Source organism: Loxodonta africana, chromosome 14 (assembly GCF_030014295.1).
Source record: "Loxodonta africana isolate mLoxAfr1 chromosome 14, mLoxAfr1.hap2, whole genome shotgun sequence".
In the NCBI taxonomy this organism is placed as follows: domain Eukaryota; kingdom Metazoa; phylum Chordata; class Mammalia; order Proboscidea; family Elephantidae; genus Loxodonta; species Loxodonta africana.
In genome coordinates, this window is record NC_087355.1 from 27723563 (window position 1) to 27748601 (window position 25039).

The 25039-nt window shown below is 37.9% G+C and overlaps 1 protein-coding gene across 1 annotated transcript in view; it reads left to right on the plus strand.

Annotated features, from left to right (window-relative positions):
* Nucleotides 1-25039, plus strand: part of ZFHX4 (zinc finger homeobox 4) — a 197627-nt gene that overhangs the window by 142316 nt on the left and 30272 nt on the right. The window contains exon 5 of the mRNA XM_064267860.1: nt 24662-24730. Coding sequence (XP_064123930.1) covers nt 24662-24730 — 69 coding nt within the window. The remainder of the gene's footprint in view (nt 1-24661; nt 24731-25039) is intronic.

A 25039-nucleotide genomic window follows, 5' to 3' on the forward strand; every position in this document is an offset into this window, starting at 1 on the left:
CCTCCTTGAAAACCACATTTGTTTAGAACTCAAATTCCCAAAATTAGGCCTAGAATTAGGAACAACACAGAAATGTTGTGTTTTCTCCTGGTTATCTACATGCTGAAGGTGACATTTGTTATTGCTATTCATTTTATATTTAAAAGCTGTATTCTACATAAGGATTTAGTTAAGTATTTGGAGAGGTCCATTAGAAGTTTCAGGCTACTGGAATAACATTTCTTGCCAATATGTAAGGATAAGACTCCAAAACATTTTATTGTTCCATTAAAAAAACTCAGTTAATCCCTTTTGGACTTTATATTGTTCTTTCAAAGTAGAATTGTTTTGTTTTTACCTTAATAATCAGCTAATTTGTCTTCTGTAGACGTGTCCATGTGGTTTGACATTAACTTTTTTTGACAAAAAAATTCAGATCATGTAAGTCAGTGCCTAGTAAAGCTCAGCGTGCTGTGGGCTGAATTCTACTCCTTTCAGCTTAAAATCGTATTTTAATTAGTCTTATAGGACATTTTGATTGAGAACTTACGGTTGTTCTTTACTCATCATGCTATTCTTCTATAGCATTGTCTTTAGCAATTATTAAAAGCAAAACCAAAAAGATACTAAAAAAGGTGACTGTCCCAATTATATACTTAATCCTTAGTTTTCTGGTAAATGTGTGAATGAAAAGGTTTTACATTAAGACAATAGAAAAGGAAATGTAAATTACTTTTCTTATAGTTATTTAACATCCACAAAAAAGCATATCTGGGTTATTTCTGCACAGGTTGACCATAAACCTAGGAATTCCATAATCCCTTATGGGCATTCTTATGAGAAGGAGGTCTACAGCTTTCACTAAAAAAAAAAACCAAAGCAAACCCATTGCTGTCAAGTCAGTTTGGATTCATAGTGACCCTATAGGACAGGGTAAAACTGCCCCATAAGGCTTCCAAGTTGCAGCTGGTGGATTCAAATTGCCAACCTTTTGTTTAACAGTCAAGCTCTTAACCTTTGCACCAGCTGGGCTCCATAGTTTTCACTAGAATATTAATATATCCTCAACAAGAAATACTATTTTTTTTTAAAGAAAACTAGTAGCACATAGTTCGAATGCTACTTAAATACAACTTTCCTAAAGATGGAGCCACTGTCTTTGGTGCAGTTGAGTTTAGTGCCCTCCCTGAAACCTCACCTCACTAATGTGACCACACACTTGGCAGTATTGGTGCCTCTGGGGCATCCGGGCTACACAGACAGATCTTCTTTCCCCAAGTACAAGCAGCTAACTTAAGAACTTTCAGGGACATTGTATTTTTTTTTTTTTTTTTTTATCGTGCTTTTTTTTAAGTGAAGGTTTACAAATCAAGTCAGTTTCTCATACAAAAACTTCTACACAACTTGCTATGTACTCCTAGCTTCTTGTGCCCTAATAAGACAGCACATTCCTCCTCTTCACTGGTTCATGTACATTCAACCAGCTCCTTCACCCTGCCCCACTCTGCCTTCTCATCTCGCCTCCAGACAGGAGCTGTCCATATAGTCTCGTGTCTACTTGAGCCAAGAAGCTCACTCCTCACCAGTATCATTTTCTGTCTTATAGTCCAGTCCAATCCCTGTCTGAAAAGTTGGCTTCAGGAATGGTTCCGGTCTTGGGCTAACAGAGAGGGTCCAAGGACCGTGACCTCTGGGGTCCCTCTACTCTCAATCAGACCATTAAGTCTAGACTTTTTACAAGAATTTGAGATCTGCATTCCACTGTACTCCTGCTCCATCAGGGATTCTCTGTTGTGTTCCCTGTCAGGGCAATCATTGGTGATAGCTGGGCACCATCTAGTTCTTCTGGTCTCAGGCTGATGTATTCTCTGGTTTATGTGGCCCTTTCTGTCTCTTGAGCTCATATTTACCTTATGTCTTTGGTATTCTTCATTCTCCTTTGTTCCAGGTGGGTTGAGACCAATTGATGCATCTTAGATGGCCACTTGCTAGCACTGAAGACCCCAGATGCCACACAGCGGGGTGGGATGCAGAACGTTTTCTCAGTGTATTTTGTTATTGGGACATTGTATCTTTGATGAAACCATCTTAGGAAACTGGAGTTTTCCTAATTCAAAATGACAGAAGTGGTACCCAGAATCACTTTTGTGCTTCTGCTCCTTGAGGCTTCAGATTTAAGCACTCAGTCAAAACAAACCTAGTTCTATGTTTTAGAAGAACCGGTAACTGAGAAAAAGGGTAGGGAGGGACTAAGAAATGATGTATCTTGTTCTTCTTAGAAGAAAAGAAAGAGAAAAAAAGAGTTAGGCATACTCATTGCCATCAAGTCCGTTCCAACTCATGGTGACCACATGTTTTACAGACTAAAACTGCTCCATAGGGTTTCCTCAGTTGTAATCTTTATGGAAGCAGATCCCCAGACCTCTTTTGTGGCACCACTAGATGGGTTCAAACAGCAAACCCTTAGGTTAGTAGTTGAGCACAAACCATTTGAACCACCCAAGAACCTAGAGTTAAGCATAAAGTAGAGTAAGAAATGAGAGTGAATAAGAAGGTTATAGGCTATACGTTTTGGCTGTAAGTGAAAGAAGTTTATTTGGATATGGTTAGCACCTAGAGGAGTTACTTAGAGCTTCTGAGATAAAGAATGGGAATATGCTTTGGAAAGTATTAAGGGTCATCCAAATATAAAAGACCAAAGAGCCAATAATGCGAAAGGAGATGCAAATAGGGAGGGTTCTAAATATAAATTCACAAATAACATTTCTGAGTTAAAGATGAATTATTGTCCAATCTTAGGAGGTCCTGTACTTAGCTTTTTCACAAGTACATGAAAGTTGACAGAAGTAAATGCGGTGTTCAATTAATGGTAAAGCCAAAAGGATCCTTAAGGCCTCCCTAGATCCACTCCTTACATTTTGCAGTTGAGGAAACAGAGGAATCCAACAGCTTCATGACTTGCTTAGGATCACATAGCTCTTCAATAGCACAACCCAAGCCTTCCGATTCCCACTTCAACATTCCTTTATTTCTTCATCATACCCTGCTGTTTACATTGTGTTAAGAGAAGGCTTTAAATTCTGATCATCTTTCCTATCTTTTCCATTGTCTATAAAATGTTTCTCCTAAAAAAAAAAATTCTAAAAATGTCATAATCTGTAATAAGATGCATATTGCATTCATTCTTCCTTCTCCCACAGAATTTATTGTTCTCTGCTCCTTCTCTCACCCCCACGTGTCTGTCAGTTTGTCATACTGTGGGGTCTTGCATGTTGCTGTGATGCTGGAAGCTATGACACCAGTACTCAGATAGCAGCAGGGTCACCCATGGAGGACAGGATCCAGCTGAGCTTCCAGACTAAGACAGACTAGGAAGAAGGACCCGGCAGTCTACTTCTGAAAAGTATTAGCCAGTGAAAACCTTATGAATAGCAGCAGAACATCGTCTGATATATTGCTGGAAGATAAGCCCCCCCAGGTTAGGAGGCACTCAAAAGATGACTGGGAAAGAGCAGCCTCCTCAAAGTAGAGTCAACCTTAATGACAGAAATGGAGTAAAGCTTTCGGGACCTTCATTTGCTGATGTGGCACAACTCAAAATGAGAAGGAACAGCTGCAAACATCTGTTAATAATTGGAACCTGGAATGTACGAAGTATGAATCTAGGAAAATTAGAAATCATCAAAAATGAAATGGAACTCATAAACATCGATATCCTAGGCATTAGTGAACTGAAATGGACTGGTATTGGATATTTTGAATCAGACAATCATATAGTCTACTATGCTGGGAATGACAACTTGAAGAGGAATGCTGTTGCATTCCTCGTCAAAAAGAACATTTCAAGATCCATCCTGCAGTGATGTCAGTGATAGGATGATACCCATACGCCTACAAGGAAGACCAGTTCATATGACTATTATTCAAATTTATGCACCAACCACTGGGGCCAAAGATGAAGAAATAGAAGATTTTTATCAGCTGCTGCACTCTGAAATTGATCGAACATTCAATCAAGATGCATTGATAATTACTGGTGATTGGAATGTGAAAGTTGGAAACAAAGAAGAAGGATCAGTAGTTGGAAAATATGGCCTAGGTGATAGAAACAATGCTGGAGATCGAATGATAGAATTTTGCAAGACCAACGACTCCTTCATTGCAAATACCTTCTTTCACCAACATAAATGATGACTATACACATGGACCTCGCCAGATGCAGCACACAGAAATCAAATAGACTACATCTGTGGAAATAGACGATGGAAAAGCTCAATCTCATCAGTCAGAGCAAGGCCAGGGGCCGACTGTGGAACAGACCATCAATTGCTCATATGCAAGTTCAAGCTGAAACTGAAGAAAATCCAGAGCAAGCCCATGAGAGCCAAAATATGACCTCGAGTATATCCCACCTGAATTTAGAGACCATCTGAAGAATAGATTTGATACATTGAACACTGGTGACTGAAGACTGGATGAGTTGTGAAATGACATCAAGGACATCATACATGAAGGAGGGAAGAGGTCATTGAAAAGACAGGAAAAACAGAAAAGACCAAGATGGATGTCAGAGGAGACTCTGAAACTTGCTCTCGAAATGTCAAGAAGCTAAAGCAAAAGGAAGAATTCATGAAGTAAAAGAACTGAACAGAAGATTTCAAAGGGCGGCTTGAGAAGACAAAGTAAAGTATTATAATGACATGTGCAAAGAGCTAGAAATGGAAAACCAAAAGGGAAGAACATGCTCGGTGTTTCTCAAGCTGAAAGAACTGAAGAAAAAATTCAAGCCTCAAGTTGCAATAGTGAAGGACTCTATGGGGAAAATATTAAATGATGCAGGAAGCATCAAAAGACGATGGAGCGAATACAGAGTCATTATACCAAAAAGAATTAGTCAATGTTCAGCCATTTCAAGAAGTAGCATATGATCAGGAACCAATGGTACTGAAGGAAGAAGTCCAAGCTGCTCTGAAGGCATTGGCGAAAAACAAGGCTCTAGGAATTGATGGAATATCAATTCAGATATTTCAACAAACGGATGTAGTGCTGGAGGTGCTCACCCATCTATGCCAAGAAAGATGGAAGACAGCTTCCTGGCCAACTGACTGGAAGAGATCCATATTTATGCCTGTTCCCAAGAAAGGTGACCTATCCAAATGTGGAAATTATAGAACAATATCATTAATATCACACACATGCAAAATTTTGCTGAAAATCATCCGAAAGCGGCTGTAGCAGTATATCGACAGGGACCTGCCAGAAATTCAGGCCGGTTTCAGAAAAGGACGTGGAACCAGGGGTATCTTTGCTGATGTCAGCTGGATCCTGGCTGAAAGCCGGGAATACCAGAAGGATGTTAACCTGTGTTTATTGACTATGCAAAGGCATTCAACTATGTGCGTCATAACAAATTATGGATAATGTTGCAAAGAATGGGAATTCCAGAACACTTAATTGTGCTCATGAGGAACCTTTACATAGATCACGAGGCCATTGTTCGGACAGAACAAGGGGATACTGATTGGTTTAAAGTCAGGAAAGGTGTGTGCCAGGGTTGTATTCTTTCACCGTACCTATTCAATCTGTATGCTGAGCAAATAATACTAGAGGCTGGACTATATGAAGAAGAACGGGGCATCAGGATTGGAGGATGACTCATTAACAACCTGCATTACCAGATGACACAACCTTGCTTGCTGAAAGTGAAGAGGACTTGAAGCACTTACTAATGAACATCAAAGACCACAGCTTTCAATATGGATTACACCTCAACAAAAAGAAAACAAAAATCCTCACAACTGGACCAATGAGCAACATCATGATAAATGTAGAAAAGATTGAAGTTGTCAAGGATTTCATTTTACTTGGATCCACAATCAACAGCCATGGAAGCAGCAGTCAAAAAATCAAAAGATGCATTGCATTGGGTAAACTTACTGCAAAGGACCTCTTCAGTGTGTTGAAGAGCAAAGATGTCACCTTGAAGACTAAGGTGCGCCTGACCCAAGCCATGGTATTTTCAATCGCATCATATGCATGTGAAAGCTGGACAATGAATAAGGAAGACTGAAGAAGAACCGATGCCTTTGAATTGTGGTGTTGGCAAAGAATATTGAATATACCATGGACCGCCAGAAGAGCAAATAAATCTGTCTTGGAAGAAGTACAACCAGAATGCTCTTTAGAAGCCAGGATGGCGAGACTGCGTCTTACATACTTTGGCCATGTTGTCAGGAGGGATCAGTCCCTGGAGAGGGACATTATGCTTGGCAAAGTACAGGGTGAGTGGAAAAGAGGAAGACCCTCAATGAGGTGGATTGACACAGTGGCTGCAACAATGAGCTCAAGCATAACAATGATTGTAAGGATGGTGCAGGACCGGGTAGTGTTTCGTTCTGTTTTGCATAGGGTCGCTATGAGTCAGAGCCGACTCGACGGCACCTAACAACAACAACAACCTTCTCTCAAGAATACTTGCTTCTATTACCATCATATCACTTCCCATTTAGTGGTGGTTTCTTCTGTTTTGTCTAGTCCCCCAGATTCAAGGTCTTTGAGGGCGTGAGAAGGTCGTTTTTATCTTAGTATCTCTCTCTATGGCCAAGTATGACCCTGGGTACCTAGTAGGTATTTGTTAATTTGAAAGTCTTTTATACTGTGAAGTAGAATTACATGTCTAAGTATGTCATTATTCCTAGTCCTTGAAACACTTTTCCGTACACATTTCCAATGAGATGTAAACAAACAGTTTGAGAAATGGCAAATAAGGGGTTTAGGCAAATTAGGGTAGATTAGGAAACAATAAAAAAAGGTTCAGCTAAAGTTAAATGAAACAGCAGCAGGCCAAATGACGCTTTATAGATAGAATATTGTGGGTCGTTAGAGCTTAATAGGGAAATGTTTTCATTTTAAGAGCTATAAAATAATTTTTAACTGCAATTCCCTCACTTAAAAAAAGGTACTTTTTTAAGGAAAAAGAAATTGAGAAAATACTATTGATACTTGCTCATAAGATTTTTGTTTTTCTTCTTAGCCTAGGTTCAAGCAGTCTTTCCACACTCAGTCTTCTTCCCATTTACCGGAATGATACTGACCCTTTGAAGATATTTGCTTATCCAAACTATCATAGTTGGTAAAATCGTAAGTCAAGTTGACAGTCTGATTCAGCCTGCAGCCAGATCTTCCTTGACCAAGGTTCTCAAGGGAAGCGTGGGGAGGTAATTTTATTGCCATTTTGCAATAATTGTATACTCTCATTTTATCCTCTGGAGCTTTTGTTTCAAGCAAGAATGTGCTTAGACTTCACAGAATTAAATGCATACAACTAACTCACAAAATAGTCACAAGAAGGGTTTTGGGAACGGAGAACAGTGGAGAGTAACTATTTCTACAAGGTGTAGCTGTTGTGTGTGAGAGAAATAATTAATAAAGCTGGCATACAATCTCAAAGAACTGTTTCTCCTTCTCTAGCTTATTTCAATAGTATTTTAATTCCTTTAACTTTGAGAGAGAATACCAAATACTTGCATCTAATAGTCAATATCCAAAAATAAATAAATAAAAATCCATTGCCATCGAGTCAATTCTGACTCGCAGTGAACCCTATAGGACAGAGTAGACCTGCCCTTTAAGCTTCCAAGGCTATAATCTTTATGGATGTAGACTGTCACATTTTTCTCCCTTGGAGAAGCTGGTGAGTTTGAACCACTGACCTTATGGTTAGGAACCAAGCACTTTAACCACTGCTCCACCAAGGCTCCTAGAAAGTGACAAATACTGGATAAGTAAATTGGAATCAAAATCAAGTGAAGAAAAAGACCCTCCTTTAACTATTACCTGGACTATTCTTCTCCTTTGCCCTCAGTATTGATTATAGAAACCACTTGAGAGGAATCCATTGAGCAACAGATTTGGGTGTAGCACTTGGCCTAGGGTTGTGAGAGACAGAGAAGTGAAAGCAGCCCTTGCCCTCAACGAGTTTAGAATCTACCTAGAAGACAGAATCGATATGCTTGTCACAGCAATAAACTAAGTTATTCATGACAGTTTAAGGAACTATGTCAAGTTCAGTACTGTTTACAGGAGCGTTAGATCTGTGGGGTTTGTTATCGTAGTGGAGGGGTGAGGTGAGTAGAATTGGGAAAAAGGGTAGGATTGGGAAAATGAAATGGAGGTTTGTTTGTTTGTTTTGGTGTGGTCCTTAGGGATGAGAGGGGAAATGACATGATGAAAATTTAGGGATTAAAAAAATGATAAGGTTACCTGAGAAGCAAGAAACTATTGAAAGCCAAATAATGAGCATTTAGGAGAAAAGTGACAAAAATTAAGTAGACAGTGGTGACTATGAAAGGGTTGAAAGCTGAGCAAAGAAGCTCCAGATTTGATGAGGCAGAAAATAAGAAGGTACTAAAGTTTTTGAATGGAAGTATAGCTATGAGCTGGAATGGACTCGACGGCACACTCCAACAACAACTGCAAAGTTTTTGAATGGGAGAACGACAGTGAGATCACTGAAAAGGTGTTTTAGGAAGCTTGGTGGCAGCCAGGTATGCAAGCAGAGTAATTGTTGAGAAGACCTGGAGTCAGGGTGCTCATTCAAGGCCAGTCACAGAGCTGAACATGTTAAGGGACTATGTGCTAACTGGAGTAAAAAAAAAAAAAAATTTTTTTTTTTTTAATAGGAAAGAACATTAAAAATAAGTCCAGAGAACAAATTTATTGACTAAATATAGGTGATGAAGGAATGAAGGATTTCACTAAAGGTTTGAAGGTTTGACCTTGGGAAACTTCTCAGACTAAGTGGGTAGGGGAAGGCGGATGGGGCTCTGATAGTACGGCATTAATTGTTCCCTTTTCAGACAATGCTTTAAACAACTAGTGGGAAGAAGAAACAATATGTTCATAAGGTGTATTTTAAACTAGTGAAAGGCTAGTCATTTTTATCACGGTTTTTAAGAGGCTTTTGGTAGTTTTCATAAAGCAATATTAGGGGTTCTATTTTATTTATAACATTTAGAGCTTATATTTATGTTAGCCTGTTAATGACAGTGAATGGAGCCCTGGTTGTGCAGTGGTTAAACGCTCAGCTGCTAATCGAAAGGTTGGAGGTTCGAACCCACCAGCCGCTCTCCAGGAGAAAGATGTGGCAATCTGCTTCCGTTAAGATTTACAGCCTTGGATACCCTGTGGGGCAGTTCTACTCTGTCCTATGGGCTCTTTATGAGTCGGAGTTGACTCAATGGCGATGGGTTTGGTTTTTGTTGTGGATTAATGTCATTTATGCTGAGTAAGTATAGAGGAAATAAGTTATGCAATGTGCCACAGTGCATGTCCAGGACAGTTTTGTATCTTTCTAAATTAAAAAAAGATTGATTAAACTGAAATATCTATGAACTATTCTAATTCCGTAATGTGACTATCAGAGGGCTTTGTGCATGGCAAGTATTCAATAAATACTTACTGAATACATGAAAAACAAACAAAACCCCCAGAACTAGGTCATGAGGTAAAGTAGTCTTAAGAGGAAATGGAACTTTCGGGGTAGGTGACATTTTTGAGATCAATTAGGAAAAGTTCATTTGTCCCTATTTACAGGACTCTTAGTAAGACCGGATTCTTCTGTGCATTTGGCAGGAGGAAGGATGACAAAATGCCCACGCCAATACATAAATACTGTGCAGTCCTTTTAGAGGTATGACAGAGGAGATGGGGGTGCAGAATTGGAACAAATTAAAATTGATCCTCCCATATTCCCTGTGGCCTCGCCCTCTTACATTCTAATTTTCTGAATATAAGAAGAGGCTTGTCAACATCCATGTAATTCACAATGTAGTTACAAAAAGCAGACAAGGCTCTGCATATTTCCCACCCTGGCAAACAATCTCTGTAAATTAGAGGCCAGTTTTCTTCAGGCTGGAAATCGAGTTCGGGAGTATTGGGCAATACATTATCTGTCGCCCCTTGAGGACAGATGTGAGAATCAAGGTAAAGAAATGTACACCCATTGCCTTCGAGGCGATTCCAACTCATGGCTGCCCTATAGGACAGGGTAGAATTACCCCATAGGGTTTCCAAGGTTATAATCTTTACAGAAGCAGACTGCCACATCTTTCTCCCGAGCAGAGGCTGGTGGCTAGCAGCCAAGTGCTTAACCACTGAGCCACCAGGGCTCCTTCAAAGAAATGTTTAATGTTTGGGAAAGTAAGAAAAATATCAATCCTATAAAAGATGTCATTTTTTCCCAAGTTGCTTATTTTATTGGACTAAACATACTTTTTCTATCCTTTCTATGTCGTTAATAATGTTAATTTTAAAAATCCTTAAAAGGGAGTTCTGCGTTTGGTGAAAACTATTTACCACAATTGAGATGTTTTTATTTAGAATTTTCAGAAGTGAGGTAGAAGAAGAATTACTTTTTACTCTTCGTTTTATTTACCACCCACCTCCTCCTCCCTTCCCACCAAACACTGTTTATAAGGAGACCATATCTCCAAGGTTTTTTTGTTTGTTTTGCATCTTTTTGTATTTTTGAATTCTGTTTACCATTTGTGAATCGTTCACACTCACCAAAGTTGATTTGTCCCCATTTTTATGCTGGTATCATGTATTTTAGAATCATTTTCCATTTAATATTTTCCAGAGTTATTTTTGTTTGTTTTAAGGATGTCTATGCAATATGATCTCAGTACACAAGTCACCCTTTACATTAGTGATAATCATGAGTTACTCTGCTTAGTCATGACAGCGTCTTTAATGGTTATGTGGTAAAATTCGTACTTTACCACACATTTTTGAAACCTTTTAATTATTCTGTACCAAAGTCCTAAAATACATGCACAATATAAATTATATATAATTACAGTTTTTAAATCAAACTTGAAAAGATTATGAAAAATACAATGTGATACTATGGCCATAAAACAATTTAAGAGTTTACTAGAGAAATATCTATGTTCTGCAGGATTTTTCATCTTTGATATTACTTTCTTGCATATATGGTCTCTATAACATCTACAATGAAAAAGTAGTTGTCTTAACTCATAGCTAGACAAGATTGCTAGCCAAATATTTATTCAAAGAAAACGATTGCTGTCATTGTCTATCACAAGGAAGACAATAGATATATTTTATATGCTAAAAAAAAAAAAAATTGGATTCTGCTCTCTGAACCTCTTTCCCAGTCCCTGTTTTATGCCATTCACATTCATGTGGGCTCCTTTTTATGTTTCTCTGCCCTTCCTACTCCCCAAGCTCTATTACACATTTCTTGTCATGTTTCCTGGTGGTCTCTAACTTCTATGAAGATGGTAAGTCCTAGGCTCAATTTCATTGACCTCTTTGCTAATTTGACATTCATCTGTACTCTTCTTCAGAAATCCACAACCAAGGCCATCCTCTTCCCTGTCCACTAATTCGCTCTCATCACATACAAACATTCTCTGTGTCTCCTTACTTACAAAAGCCCCTCGTGACGATGATAACGATGCCATATCTACCTCCAGATACTGCTCTGTTTCTTGGTTCATTTTTACAGCAAAACTCCTCAGAGAATTGTCTGCCCTTAACATCTCCATTTCCTCCACTTTCATTCTCTCCTAAACCCAAGCTCAGGAGGTGTTTTTCCTCACCACTCCATAAGGAGTGATGGACAAGTACTCTAAGGACTCAATCTTTGGCAAATATAATGGTCAATTCTCAGTTCTCATCTTATTCTGCCAACTAGCAGTGTCTGACCAGCTGACCTCTCACTTCTTTTTGAAATGTTTCTTTCACTATACTATCCACACTATTTTCTCTTGGGTTTCTCCTCCTTCATTGACTGTTCCTGCTCAATCTTTTTCACTGTTTCCTCCTTATTTTGGGAGGGAACAATGAGAATGTTTTATGCCTGTACAGGCAATAAAGAGGGCATATCCCCTACCCCAAACCCCAGTGCCGTCGAGTCGATTCCGACTCATAGTGACCCTATAGGACAGAGTAGAACTGCCCCATAGAGTTTCCAAGGAGTGCCTGGCGGATTCCCTACAGCAAATTTAAAAACAATAATAAAATCTGACTAAAAGTTGGTCTGCTTTACTATATTTTACCACAGACTGCAACTCTAAACAATATCATTGATCAAATACTTCTTCCCGCTGAAATAGACTGCTCATAGTGACCCTACCCTTTGATACAGCACTATGTAGGAGTGTATACTAGGGTCAGTTTTGGACCTTCATTCTTTAGATGATCTTACTAAATCTTAGGGGCTTAAAATATAATTTAGATGTTGAACTCTCCTCTCCTTTCCACGCCCCCCCATACACACACGCCTGCCTACTTGACACTTTTACTGGATATGTAATAGGGTATCTCACATTAAACATGTTCAAAATTATTGATTCCAAACTCTATATTCCCTCCCACATCATTCTACGTGCATTCTTCCTCACCTCAGTAAATGACATCTTCATTTTTAAAATTTCTTAGGCCAAAAACTTGGGACTCATCCTTGACTCTTCTTGTTCTCTCACTTTTATCACCAAAACCATTGGCAAGTTCTGTCTGCCCCTCCTTTGAAATATACAGTTGGCCCTCCGTATTTGCAGGTTCTGCATCTGTGGATTCTACCAACCGTGGATCAAAAATATTTTTTAAAAAAGTTCCAAAAATTAGCTAGAATTTGCCACACACTGAGCATGACACTGAATCCATACAAATGAAGTGACATGTAGGTATCCCCTGTTGTGGCTTTCCTGCCATTTCACAGATCCTTAGTCTCTCTCCAGCATTCATTGTTTGAACATTGTTCTACTTGTGTCTTGTCATTTTCCCTAAACCATATAGTATTTACATACCGTTTGCATTGTATTAGGTATTAAAAGTAATGTAGAGATGATTCAAAGTATATGGGAAGATGTGCGTAGGTTATATGCAAATATTATGCCATTTTATATAAGGGACTTGAGCATCTGAAGATTTTGGTATCAGCTAGGTGTCCTGGAACCAATGCCCTGTGAATACCAAGGGACAACTCTTTACCAGTTTCTCTACTGCCTCCTTGGTTTAACCCACCATTCTCTCTCACGGTATCACCAGTGATTTTATTTTACTTGGCTTCCCTATGTAATTTTATGCAAGTGCATGAAACTTCTGGAAAAGTTACCTTTTTTTGGCCACTGTCTTACCAATCATTCTTTGGTCCTGTGCCTACCTTTTTGACTCCTCTTTTTCAGTATCCTTGGTTCATTACTCAGTATCCTTCAGTGTCACTTCTTAATTTTTATTCATCAGAGTTCTGTCCTCAGCCCCCATCTTACATACTCTACGAAAAATGTCACTTACAAGCCTTTAGTTAATACTGCTTTCAAATATTTTAACTCAGAATTCTCTTCCAAGATCCAGGTCTTGGAACTTCAAAGCTTACCGAACAGTTCTACTCATATTCATGTCCAAAATCGAGCCCATTGTTTTTTTCTCTCACCCCTATCTTAGACTTTTTACATTCCCTTTCCCCCAAATAGAATCACAGTTGCTTCTTTTTCCATGATTTCTTCTAGGCAGTAATAGATTGAAGTGCAGTGGATGCTCAAGTGTCCTTTTCTTACAGCAAAACTCCTTCCATTCCATTTTTCACACAGCAGCCCAAAGATAGAAGTATGATCCTGGCAACCCCCACTTAAAGCTCTCACTTTACCTACATCAGAGAACTCTTTGCCAATACTTGCATCCAAGCAAAGGAGAAAATATAGTGACTATACCCCAGAAACATTTTTTTCCCCTACTGCTAATACAGTCCAGAGAAAGTAATGTGCCAAATCTCATCAATCTGTTTGCTCATTAATGAATGATTCATTAAGTAAACATTTCATGAGTACGCATAAGTGCTGTCTTGAAAATTCATAGCAGGTTCCAATAGTACATTGTTCTCTCTTGGCTCAAATCTAACTTTCTAGACTTCCTTTTCTGGAACCCTGCATACTTTCACTGTCCAGATTTATTCCACCTACATTTATGTCCATCATTGCATAGGTCTATCCTTATAAATGTAACTTGTGAGACATAGCTACATAAATTTGACCTTTTTTATTGTGGTGATATGTATAATACCCCAATGAATGAAAATCCAAGGATTATTTATACATAACTTAGGAAACTTTTCTGCATCTTAGGCTAATGATAAATTTATTTCAGCTATTATGATGTTGGTAAATAGAATTGATCTAGTCATCTGAGGATTTTCTTTTACGGCCATATATAATTCACGAAACAAATAGGCTTGCATGTGGGAAGCAGTAATTTTCCCAGTATATATGACTGTATAGAGTAATTTATGGTAAGTTTTCTAGTAGTATATCCAAAATTAGCATATGTGTGGTACACATATTGTACTTTTCTTTTGCTCTATAACCTGGAGGTGATGATAGCAGCACCAACTTGTAGTTCATACTTAGAATGATTTGGTATGACATGCACAGGAAGTAATTTTACCCCCATTTTACAGATGAAAAGGCTGGTTTCAAGATGTTAATAGATCTATGTATATTTATAGAGCTTGAATCCATGGATTTAATTCCTTATTTAGTACATTTGCCATTTTAACATAGCCTTTGTGAATGCTCTAAAATACTGTCTTTGACTCATTATTGGAGAAAAAACAAGTGCTTTATATAATAATGATGTGTTCCGTAGGGCATATAATTCAGGTGATTGCAGTGGGTTTTGGAGTGGTGGAGGGGAAGATTCCTCTCTTACAAGAAAAAAACTAGGACTGATTTTTATTAACACTGCCAGTCCTTCAGAGTTCATTTTCTGTCACTGTAACTTTCGTAAATGGCCAAGCCAGTGTGAACTGAGCACTCTTTACATCTTGGTACAGACACCACTTTTCTTGCAGTATGTATAAAATTTGCTTAGGGATTTAAAAACTTTCAAACTACATTGCTCAGGAAATCAATTTAGTCTTGTTAACATTTGCTGTTTCCAAAATATTCACCCAAATAATAGTGAGATTTTAAAGGGCTAAAACATGAAATTAACCAATTGTCAGAAAGTAGATTACGTATAAATATAATCTCAAAAGCCATAATACCAAATTGATGTAGTCTTTCTTTGAATAACTCATGTTCATGGAATAGATCAAAGGCAAGGAAAAAACATGTATGAGTACAGCTACTACTTACTCAGTACTAGATGCTTTATATTCTTTAACTTTGCCTCTTATTACCACCTTGAAATCTGAGTATTCTGTTTTCCTAGTCACATACGACGGAAAAAAAAAAAAACCCATTGCTGTCGAGTCACTTCCAACTCAAAGTGACCCTACAGGACTCTGAATTTCATGGGGGTAAGTAACTTGCTTAGAGTCAAATAACTAAAAAATGGCGGAGCTGAGATTCAAACCCAAGTGTATTTGGTTCTTAATTTCATGTTTTTTCCTCTCCTATAAATATCTACATGGGAGTACTCAATATGGTCCTCGTGAAACATTTTTTTGAGCAACACGGTCTTCTAAGGACCACATAGCTATAACGGAAGTAGGTAGGTTTTGGTTTTTAACTGTGTTTTAAATGAAAGTTAATAGCACATATCAGTTTCTCATTCAAAAATTTATACACAAATTGTTTTGTGATATTGGTTGCAATCCCTACAATATGTCAGCACCCTACCCCTTTCCCTTTACACCCCAGGTTCTCCGTGTCCATTCATCCAGGTTTTCAGTCCCTTCTCTTCTTTGCTTTTGAGCAGGTGTTGCCCCTTAGGTCTCCTAGAATTGATTGAACTAAGAAACATGTTCCTCACATGTGTTATTGTTTGCTTTACAGGCTTGTCTAATCTTTGGCTGAAAGGTGGACTTTGGGAGTGTCTTCAGTTCTGAGTTAGCAGGTTGTCCTGGGGCCATAGTTTTGGGGGTCCCTCCATTCTCTGTCAGATTAGTAAGTCTCGTCTTTTTTTTGTATGTGAATTTGAATTTTGTTCTACATTTTCTCCCACTCTTTCTGGAACCCTCTATTGTGATCTCTGTCACAGCTGTTGGTGGTGGTAGCCAGGCACCATCTATATCTTCTGGGCTAAGGCTGGTGGAGGCGGTGGCTCATGTGGTCCATTAGTCCTTTGGGCTGATATTTTCCTTGCGTCTTTGATTTTCTTCATTCTCCTTTGCTCCATATGTGATGGGACCAATAGATATATTTTAGATGGCTGCTTGCAAGCTTTTAAGACCCCAGACGCTACTCACTAAAGTAGGATGTGGAACGTTTTCTTTATGAACTGTGTCATGCCAATTGACCTAGATGTCCCCCAAGACCATGGTCTCTAGCCTTCGGCCCCAGTAACTTGGTCCCTCAAGATGTTTGGTTGTATCTAGGAAGGTTCTTTTGACATTGCCTTGGTAAATTTCTGCTGACTTTCCCTATATTGTGTGTTGTTTTTTATGTCACTGATGTCTCACCTTTTATCTTTGTATGGTCAAACTTTTCAAGTAAAGAGAAAGAATCTACATAGTTTTAAAAAATGCAACCATTATTTCAACGCAGAGGTTACTTGCTCTGATTCTCAACAGCAGAGACTGAATGATGGCTTCATGGAATGTGTTTCCAACGGATATGCACAAATACCACATTGAATATGGTTGAAATAAAATCTTGGGAGTCATGAAAGCATTACAGATTGCAGAAAACATTTAAAAATAGTTGTAGAACTGATTCAACTCTACAGTTATTGCAATCATTTTAAAAACAGTGCAGCCTTGGAGGGAGGTACCTATCATTACAAAATGTGAAACCATGAGAGAATTTATAAAAGCTTCCTGAAAATCCAAGATGCAAATAACATGATTGACACAAAGCAATGCAACTTTCCTGAGGGTAAATGATGCCTTTATGAAGAGTCTTTGAAAGAGTTAAAGCAAATAGTGAAAAAGAAGTACTATTGGATACTGATTTATTTTCTTTTCTACTAAATACATTTTTTGAAAAGCTTTCGACCTACTATGAGGTTACTAAGAAAACTTGGTAACTGTGGGGTAAAGAGGAGACCCTGGGTGATACAGTTAATGCCCTTAGCTGCTAACCAAAACCTTGGAGGTTTGAGTCTACCAAGAGACATCTCAGAAGAAAGGCCTGACGATCAACTCAATGGCAACTGGTTTTGGGGTTAGACGTAGAGACTTTTATGGGTTAAAAACTAGCTATGAGATAGGAAGCAAAGGGACGAAGTAATGGCTACTGCTTAGCGTGAAAAAAGGTTATTTGTGGACAGGCCAGTGTGTGGAGCAGGTGTTTTGTATGTTGATGAGCAACTTATCAAAGCCAACACAATATGCTGAGGAATGAAAATTGTGCTGGAAAATATAAAGACAGATTATGGCAAATCCTATAAGATTTAATTGAGCAATCTGTTCATAGATAGGAACAGTGCTATCTTCAAATTAGAGAGTGAAGTCTGATCTTTTAATCTCAAAACAAACAAAAATAAAGCAGAATCTTACGTGGAGAAATGTATTAAGAATTAGTAAATTTATAAAAAAATTGTTTCAGTAACAGTACTTTAAAATATAACAGACATTATAAAGTGGATGAGTAATTTATTGAAATTAGTGGATATCAGGAATTTATGAAATTCTTTTTGAGGTCCTATTACATTGAGGTCATGGATGATTCAAGAAGCAGAAAGAAGTGATCACACATTCATGACCTGGAAAGCCCCAGGAGATACTTCCTAATTATATGAAAAATTCTCCTGAGTGAAACCAGACAGGGCAGGGCAAAGAACCTTTGTTTTTCCAGAAAAAAAAAAAAAATTACAAATTCAGTCCTATTCAGATAATTGACACTGGAGCATCTATTGTACTTCAATCTATTACTGCCTAGAAGAAATAATTTAAGAGAACACACTGCAGGTCAACAAAGATGGTGTTGCTTAGTTACACAAAACATTTGGATGCATGCTGAGTTACTCAGTTTTTTAGAAGTGAACTGTTTTCCATCCACATAGGAAAAGGATGGAGAAGACCACTTGAAACCATTTTTAATTGCAAAGTTGCTTCGTCTGAAGACTGGCTTTACTGTTGCAATGCCAGGCAAGTTCAGAGGTCTTTATTAAAATGTAAGTTACCCTGATAGCAAAAAATGTTGAATTTGATTTTCCCTTGAAATACTGACTTCATTATTAAGAGTCTGTTCTGAAGGAGCTTGAGCTGTTTTTTTTTTTTTTTTTTCTTTTCCAGAAGGTAGAGCATTTTATTTAAAGCATTTTAAGTTGTCATGTCTCCTGGCCCAGGGGTCCTAAAGATGCCTGGAGGCAACACTGCCCAGAAGAGAGGACAGAGCTTCAGAGTCCCACAGATTTGGTTCAGATCCAACCTTTGCTTCTCTGTGTCCTTGCAAAAAATTACTTATACTCTCTAATTTTTGATATCTATTCCACAAAATTAATGATTCATCTTTTATAGGTTTGTTGTGAGGATTGGAATATGGAAATACATATCACATGGCCAGCACTTAACCTGTTTCTAATAAATGTTAACTTATTATTTGAAATTTGCCATCAGTTGCTACAAGTCCATTCTGACTCATGGTGTCCCCATGTGTGTCAGTAGAGCTGTACTCCAAAAGGTTTTCAATGACTTTTTTTTTTGGAAATAAGTCACCAAACCTTTCTTCCCAGGATCTTGTGGGTAAACTCCAACCAACTTTTTAGTTAGCAGTTATTTACACCACCCTGCAGATATCTGCTCTTTTGTATTCCCAAAGTCTCTAAAATACCTTTTCACAATGAGTCACATAATGGTGGTAGAGGTCAAGGGCTCCAAAAGTGTAATAGAGGGTGTAGGTGCTAGAAGGGATGGAGGGGGCAGGTTGGTTGCAACCTATGGACTCTATTCTACAATATATTCTTATTCTCCAGTAAAAAGAACAAAGACTTGAGTCGATCTTTTTTTTTTTAAATAAATGAAAGTGAAAGGGAATTCAAAATGTTACCTATGATTACAGAAAACATTTATCCTTCTCTCATTTTAGACCAGTTGGCTTACTATTTACTGGGTTTTGGTGATACATATTTTATACATTAAGCATTTTGCTAAGAATAGTGATATACTTTATTGTGTAATGTGTTAAGTCAGTGCGTGGGGGTAGGATGTAGACAGCTTTACAGGTAAATTCAGTCTTAGCTGGATAATGAATAAGGAAACCGAAGAAGACTTGATACCTTTGAAGTATGGTGTTGGCGAAGACTATTGAATATACCATGGACTGCCAGAAGAATGAACAGATCTTTCTTGGAAGAAGTATAGCCAGAATGCTCCTTAGAAGTGAGGATGGCGAAACTTTGTCTCATATACTTTGGACATGTTATCAGCAGGGACCAGTTCCTGGAGAAGGACATCATGCTGGATAAAGTAGTGAGTGAGCGAAAAAGAAGGCAGCCCTAAATGAGATAAATTTACACAGCGAATGCAACAGTGGCCTCAAACCTAGCAAAGATTGTGTGAATGATGCAGAACTGGGCAGTGCTTCATTCTGTTGTACATAGATAGGGTTGCGGTGAGTCTGATCCGACTCCATGGCACCTAACAATGACAACTACAGTTGGAGTTGAAATTCCATTTATCACTTGTGTTGGATCTTTTCCAAATTTTGTTGATAAGAATATAAAAAGCACATGGTTGTTGCGATCATCAGGTACATTTTGGCTTTATTCCTGAATCACAGCAAAAGATCTTAAACTTCGAATTCTCTGCTTGTACATTTAAACTATGATTAAAAAATTAAAAATTTTGGCTCCTTCTCTGACTATTGCAGAACAAGGCTCCCTGGCTTGGGACCAAGTCCTGTTTAGATTCTTGCCTTCTACTGACCAAGAATGATCAGGAGAGGTTCAGAAGTTCCACACGAACAAAGGTTTATTAGTGACAGAGAAAAAAGAAAAAAAAAAACAAAAAGACGAAGCCTCGCTAGGGAGGGACAGAGAGGGGCTTATGCCTACGCTAGCCTCCAGCCTCTGCCTGAATGGAGGTTTTCTTAGAGTTTATAAAAGGTTTTAGGCAGGAAGGATCTCATGTTTTATCCATTGCTTTCTGGGGAAAAAGGTGAGACTTTCTGAGAAATAGAGGGGATTAAAAAAAATTAGGTGCATGTGCATCTGAGATCCAAGGTGGAGTCAGTTTGGACAAAGTCACGTCACCACGGCGCAGTCTCAGTGGCCCCTTTACAAGACTGTAAGGTCACACCCATTCTCACTGCGCATGCCCTGGGGATCTGCTGATTCTGTTCTTTGGAAAGCAGCTTGTAGGGAAGATATGTGGAACTTCGTGCATCAGAGTCCAGGATGTGGATTATCTTCTAACACCACCCCCTATGGTGGAGTCCTGAAAAACAACTTACGAGAGAGATATGCAGGACGCCATGGGGTCCTGAAAAACAACTTGAGAAAGATACGTAAGATGCCACCTTCATAGTGGGGTCCTGAAAAACAACTTGGGAGAGAGAGGTATGTAAGGCTTTGTGTATCATGGGCTGTATGTGTGGGTTGTCTTGTAACATCTCCCACGGGATAGAGTCCCAGATCAACAGGCCTGTTATTCCGGCCTTGAGGCTCTTCAGCCTTCTGTCCCTGTCTCATGACCATTAGATTTGTGGTAATTATAGTTAATTTTTTTTTCTTAAATATTATTCCACTTGGCAAGGAAAAAATTATGTCATGTAAATAAAGGAGTTGATAATTTTTGAATGAAAATTAAATGGCTGAAAGTTATCAATTTATTTACCAGAATAAATACCATTAGTTTAAGGGTATGGGGAAATGAAAAGGAGTAATGAAATAGATATGCATTTGAGTGGGTGTGGCAGTCCAGGGAAATGAGAGTCATGAGGACTTTGATTCTCACAATTTAAAGGAATAAGGACCACTTAAAAATTGAGGTATTCAGCTTTGACTTTTTAAATGTAACCGGTTGGGTTGGACGAAGAAAATGGGTGATTAGCAGAATTCAGGCCAAGTGAGGAAAATGAATGCTGAAAATAACTTTAGAATCAGAAGGAGAGATACTTTTATGTGCTCAGAAGTATGGTTCAGAATACCATGGTGGCTAAGAGAACTATCCCTGAGATAACACTGTGAGTTCAAATCATAGCTTCACCTCTTGCTAGCTGTGATATAGCAATATAAAGAACATCAGCCAGTACCTGACACAGAGCAAATACTCTATAAAATAGTGGTGATAATGGTGATTGTGATAATCAATACACTATTCCACAGAAAATGCCGCCGATTTTATTAACACATTGTGCTAATAAAAATAGAGTAATTTGGTACAATTTTAAAATGTGTTACAGCCAAATTGACAGGATAAAGTACAGTACAGGATAAACTAAGTCAGTGATATTATTTTTAAATAGTGTTAAACAGGAAAGGTCAGGTGCTAGAGAACACAAATTAGTAACCTGATTAAATCACCAGCAAAAGAGACCTTGTTAACAGCAGTCAGATTTGTTTCTACAGAGCAATTATTAAAGTGAAATGTTGCAAGATGTGAAGTGTCATTACTAGGTTTAAACATTTCATTTTACACAGCCAGAAAAGTATAGATTAACCAGTTCATTTGGTGAGTTAAAAAGCTCTGTTATTAAAATATTTATGCCATTTGTGGAACAGCATTGTTGAGGACATAAAAAGAACCCTATAACATATTGAGCTACATTTCTTTATGAAATTGTTTGCACAGTTTACCCTCATTGGAGCATTCTCCAAGTGCCACGTGACCCAATTTGTGAAATTAAATAACTGTTTCTGAAACCCTGGTGGCATAGTAGTTAAGAGCTACAGCTGCTAACCAAAAGATCAGCAATTCGAATCAACCAGGTACTCCTTGGAAACTCTATGGAGCAGTTCTACTCTGTCATGTAGGGTCACTATGAGTCAGAATTGACTTGACAGCAGTGGGGTTGGGTTTTTTTGTTTTGTTTTGTTTTGATATTTTGTACATTTCCTTAAATCACTATCGAATGGCAGCAAACTAAAACTTGGTTACTCTTTTATTCAAGGATTGTTACTGCTTTGTGAAATATCAATTTTAACAGAACTACTGACAAGTTGCTTTCTTTGCCCCCCCCCTTACCCCCATTTAGTTTTTGGCAACTTATTCAGTTTGCGAAAATAAAATAAAACAATGACAGTTCATTGAGTGCTAAGCTGTTTGTCTAGAAACATTTATTTAATCCTCATAATAATTAAATGATTGTCCAGTAGAGTCCTATAGGGTCACTATGAGTTGGAATGTACTCTATGGCAATGGTAAGACTAGAAAAACCTTTCTGGACTCCCAAATACCATGGTATTGTAACTGAACACATCTAAAATCACACAACCTTTTTATACCAGGCAGGCCTAGGTTTCATTCCAGGCTCTGTCACTAACTTGCTGGCCCATGGCAAGTTACCTTCTCCTCCTTAAGCTCCAGTTTCCGGATTTGTAAAATAAGGATTAATAACTGCTTCATCATTTTATTATGAGGATAAATGATTGTTTTGGGGCAAATAGCTTAGCACTCAATAGTCATCATTTTATTTTCATAAACTCAGTAAGTTGTCGTTGTTTTGTTTTTATTTTTATTCATCTTTAAGGAGTAGCAGACATTTGGTCAAATTAACTTAGGCACTTCTGATGTCTCTTTGAGCAAGTCCACATGATACATTGAAGTGTATGTATGTATGTATGTGCGTATTAAAACAAGGAGTACTGAGCATCCTTTGATGAATTATGTTTGTTTTCTAGAAAAGAAAGAAATGGTTTGACACACACACAAGTACACATAGATACGTGCACACACGCACATATATAAAAAAGAAATATCTGTGTTTAGTATCATTGAAATAGCTCTGTACCCTAGGTGATGTTGATATATCTCACTCAGTTCTTAGTTGAGTATCTGTGAGGATGAAAAGCTGCTTTTGAGAATTTCACAATTTACTGGGGAAATATGCATGTATCATGTAAAAAATTATCACAATACATCATGACAAGTGATGAAACATATATAGGCTAATTTTTGTGGGAGCATAGAGGAGGTGACACTTCGGATTTTGAGGGAAGAATAGGAGTTTAACAGGAGAAGAACAAAAAGGCATTCAAAGTAAAAGGAAGAACATTGATCTAGGTGTAAAGGCATGAGGGGTAGCTGGAGGAAGAAGGTGGGCTTTATGAGTAAAATATTGGGTAGACGTCAATGCTGTGATCCGTTTTGAAGTTACTCCTGGATTTATAACAAGGACTAAGGATAAATTATTCTTTTAAAGACTAATCTAAGATGTAGGTACAAGAAAAAGTAATGCTTTGTGGGGGAAGCGCCGAAGTGTTCATTAGGATTATATTGTTTTTAAATCGGTTACCACCAAAGGTCAAAGGTTTTGTACATAGATGAAAAAATGAGTAGTATATACAATAATAGTGCCTTGATGTGCACTTCTATTTTCAAGGTTAATTTTTTTTTAAGCCTTCACAATCAACTAGTGATGCTACTGCCTAGGAATGTAAGATAAACATGATTCTTTTGGCAGTTCGAGAATTATGGAATGGAGACAACTTTTCTTAACCTATCAATAAGACCTGATCTTTTCTGGCTTTAAAGACTACAGCACATTGTACACTTATTTGTATTTATTTTCTCTTATGATTATTAAGTATTTTTTCAATTGTATCTGCATTTCACAAATGAAGGAACTGAGGCTTAGAGAGGTTAAATAATTTACCCAAGCTTTATACCTAGAAAGGGTAGAGTCATGATTTGTGCACAAGCAATTCTGTATTCTTAAAAAATAACTGTTGGAATGTTATGAAGGATTGGATTGGAAAGACAATGGTATCATGGCAAGTGGATTGTTGTGTAGGCGATTGAAATTGTCAGGCAAGACAAGATGACAGAAGGAATAAAGGGAGAGATGACAGGAGACATTGTAAAATGAAATCAACAGCATATGATGACTCAATGTGGAGAAAGAATGAAGTGATTTTTGAGGTCAAGTTTTTTTTATGGATTATTAATCCAGCAGCTACAGTAGGAAATGCAAAGGAAGAGTGTGCTTAGATGAAAGTAATGATTTGTGTTTAGGATGTGTTGACTTTAGCAAACCAGTAAATTGTCGTCAATTCTACTCTGGAACTCAAAGATCAGAATAAAGATGTAAATTTATTGGTTATTTGGACTTATTCTTCAAGCTTCCACCTCAAGTACCTGATGTTTGTGTTGGTCTTTCACAGCAGCTATCATATAATTTTTTTTTTCTTATTTGATACCTTATGCTCATCATTTTTGAGATGTCCCGGTCTCAAAATGATGTATAGTCCTATAATCTAGAGTTAGTTATACTATTTGCCTTAAAAAACACACCCATTCTCACTCAGCCATTGCATTCCTATCATCCGTAGTTTTGACCACATAGCTAAGAGGTAAAACTAGAATTAGTCTCTTCTGGTTCTGTATTTTATCGATATTTATGTATTTTTTGTGTGTGTGCTGCTCGTCATTCAGTATTAAACCTAACTGTGCTACTCTCTGGACTCACTCTGCCAACCACTGCTCACTAGGAGGTAAGGTGTGCTAGAGACTCATCCAACTCCACTTGATTCTTAGCCGTATTTGGTATCGGTTGTGACTTGAGAGATGGCTATGGTGGCTGATTACCTTTCACTGTGATGTTCTCTGCAGAAGCTGCCTCTTTGGGAGCTAGGACCTGCGAGGATGAGCTTACAGAGCAGCAGCTGAGGGCAACCTCAGGTAATTGGTCAAATCTTTCTCAAAAATTTGTCTTGTCCTAAATTATTTTTTATTCTCACAATTTATGTAATAAACATCTCTGGACCTTCTTATTATTAGATCAGATCAGATCCCTTTTATAAATAAGTGAAAAGCAAGATCAAATATATGCAAAATTTAAAGCATATGCAAAGTAACATCTTAAAGAACATGTAACTTCTCCATGGTAATTTTTCACACTAGGAAGTTTTACTCAAATGGTCAGTTTTGTACAAAGTTTAAGTCAATAAGCTGCTACAGTCTGAGGACCTCACCTATGTGACAGATGAA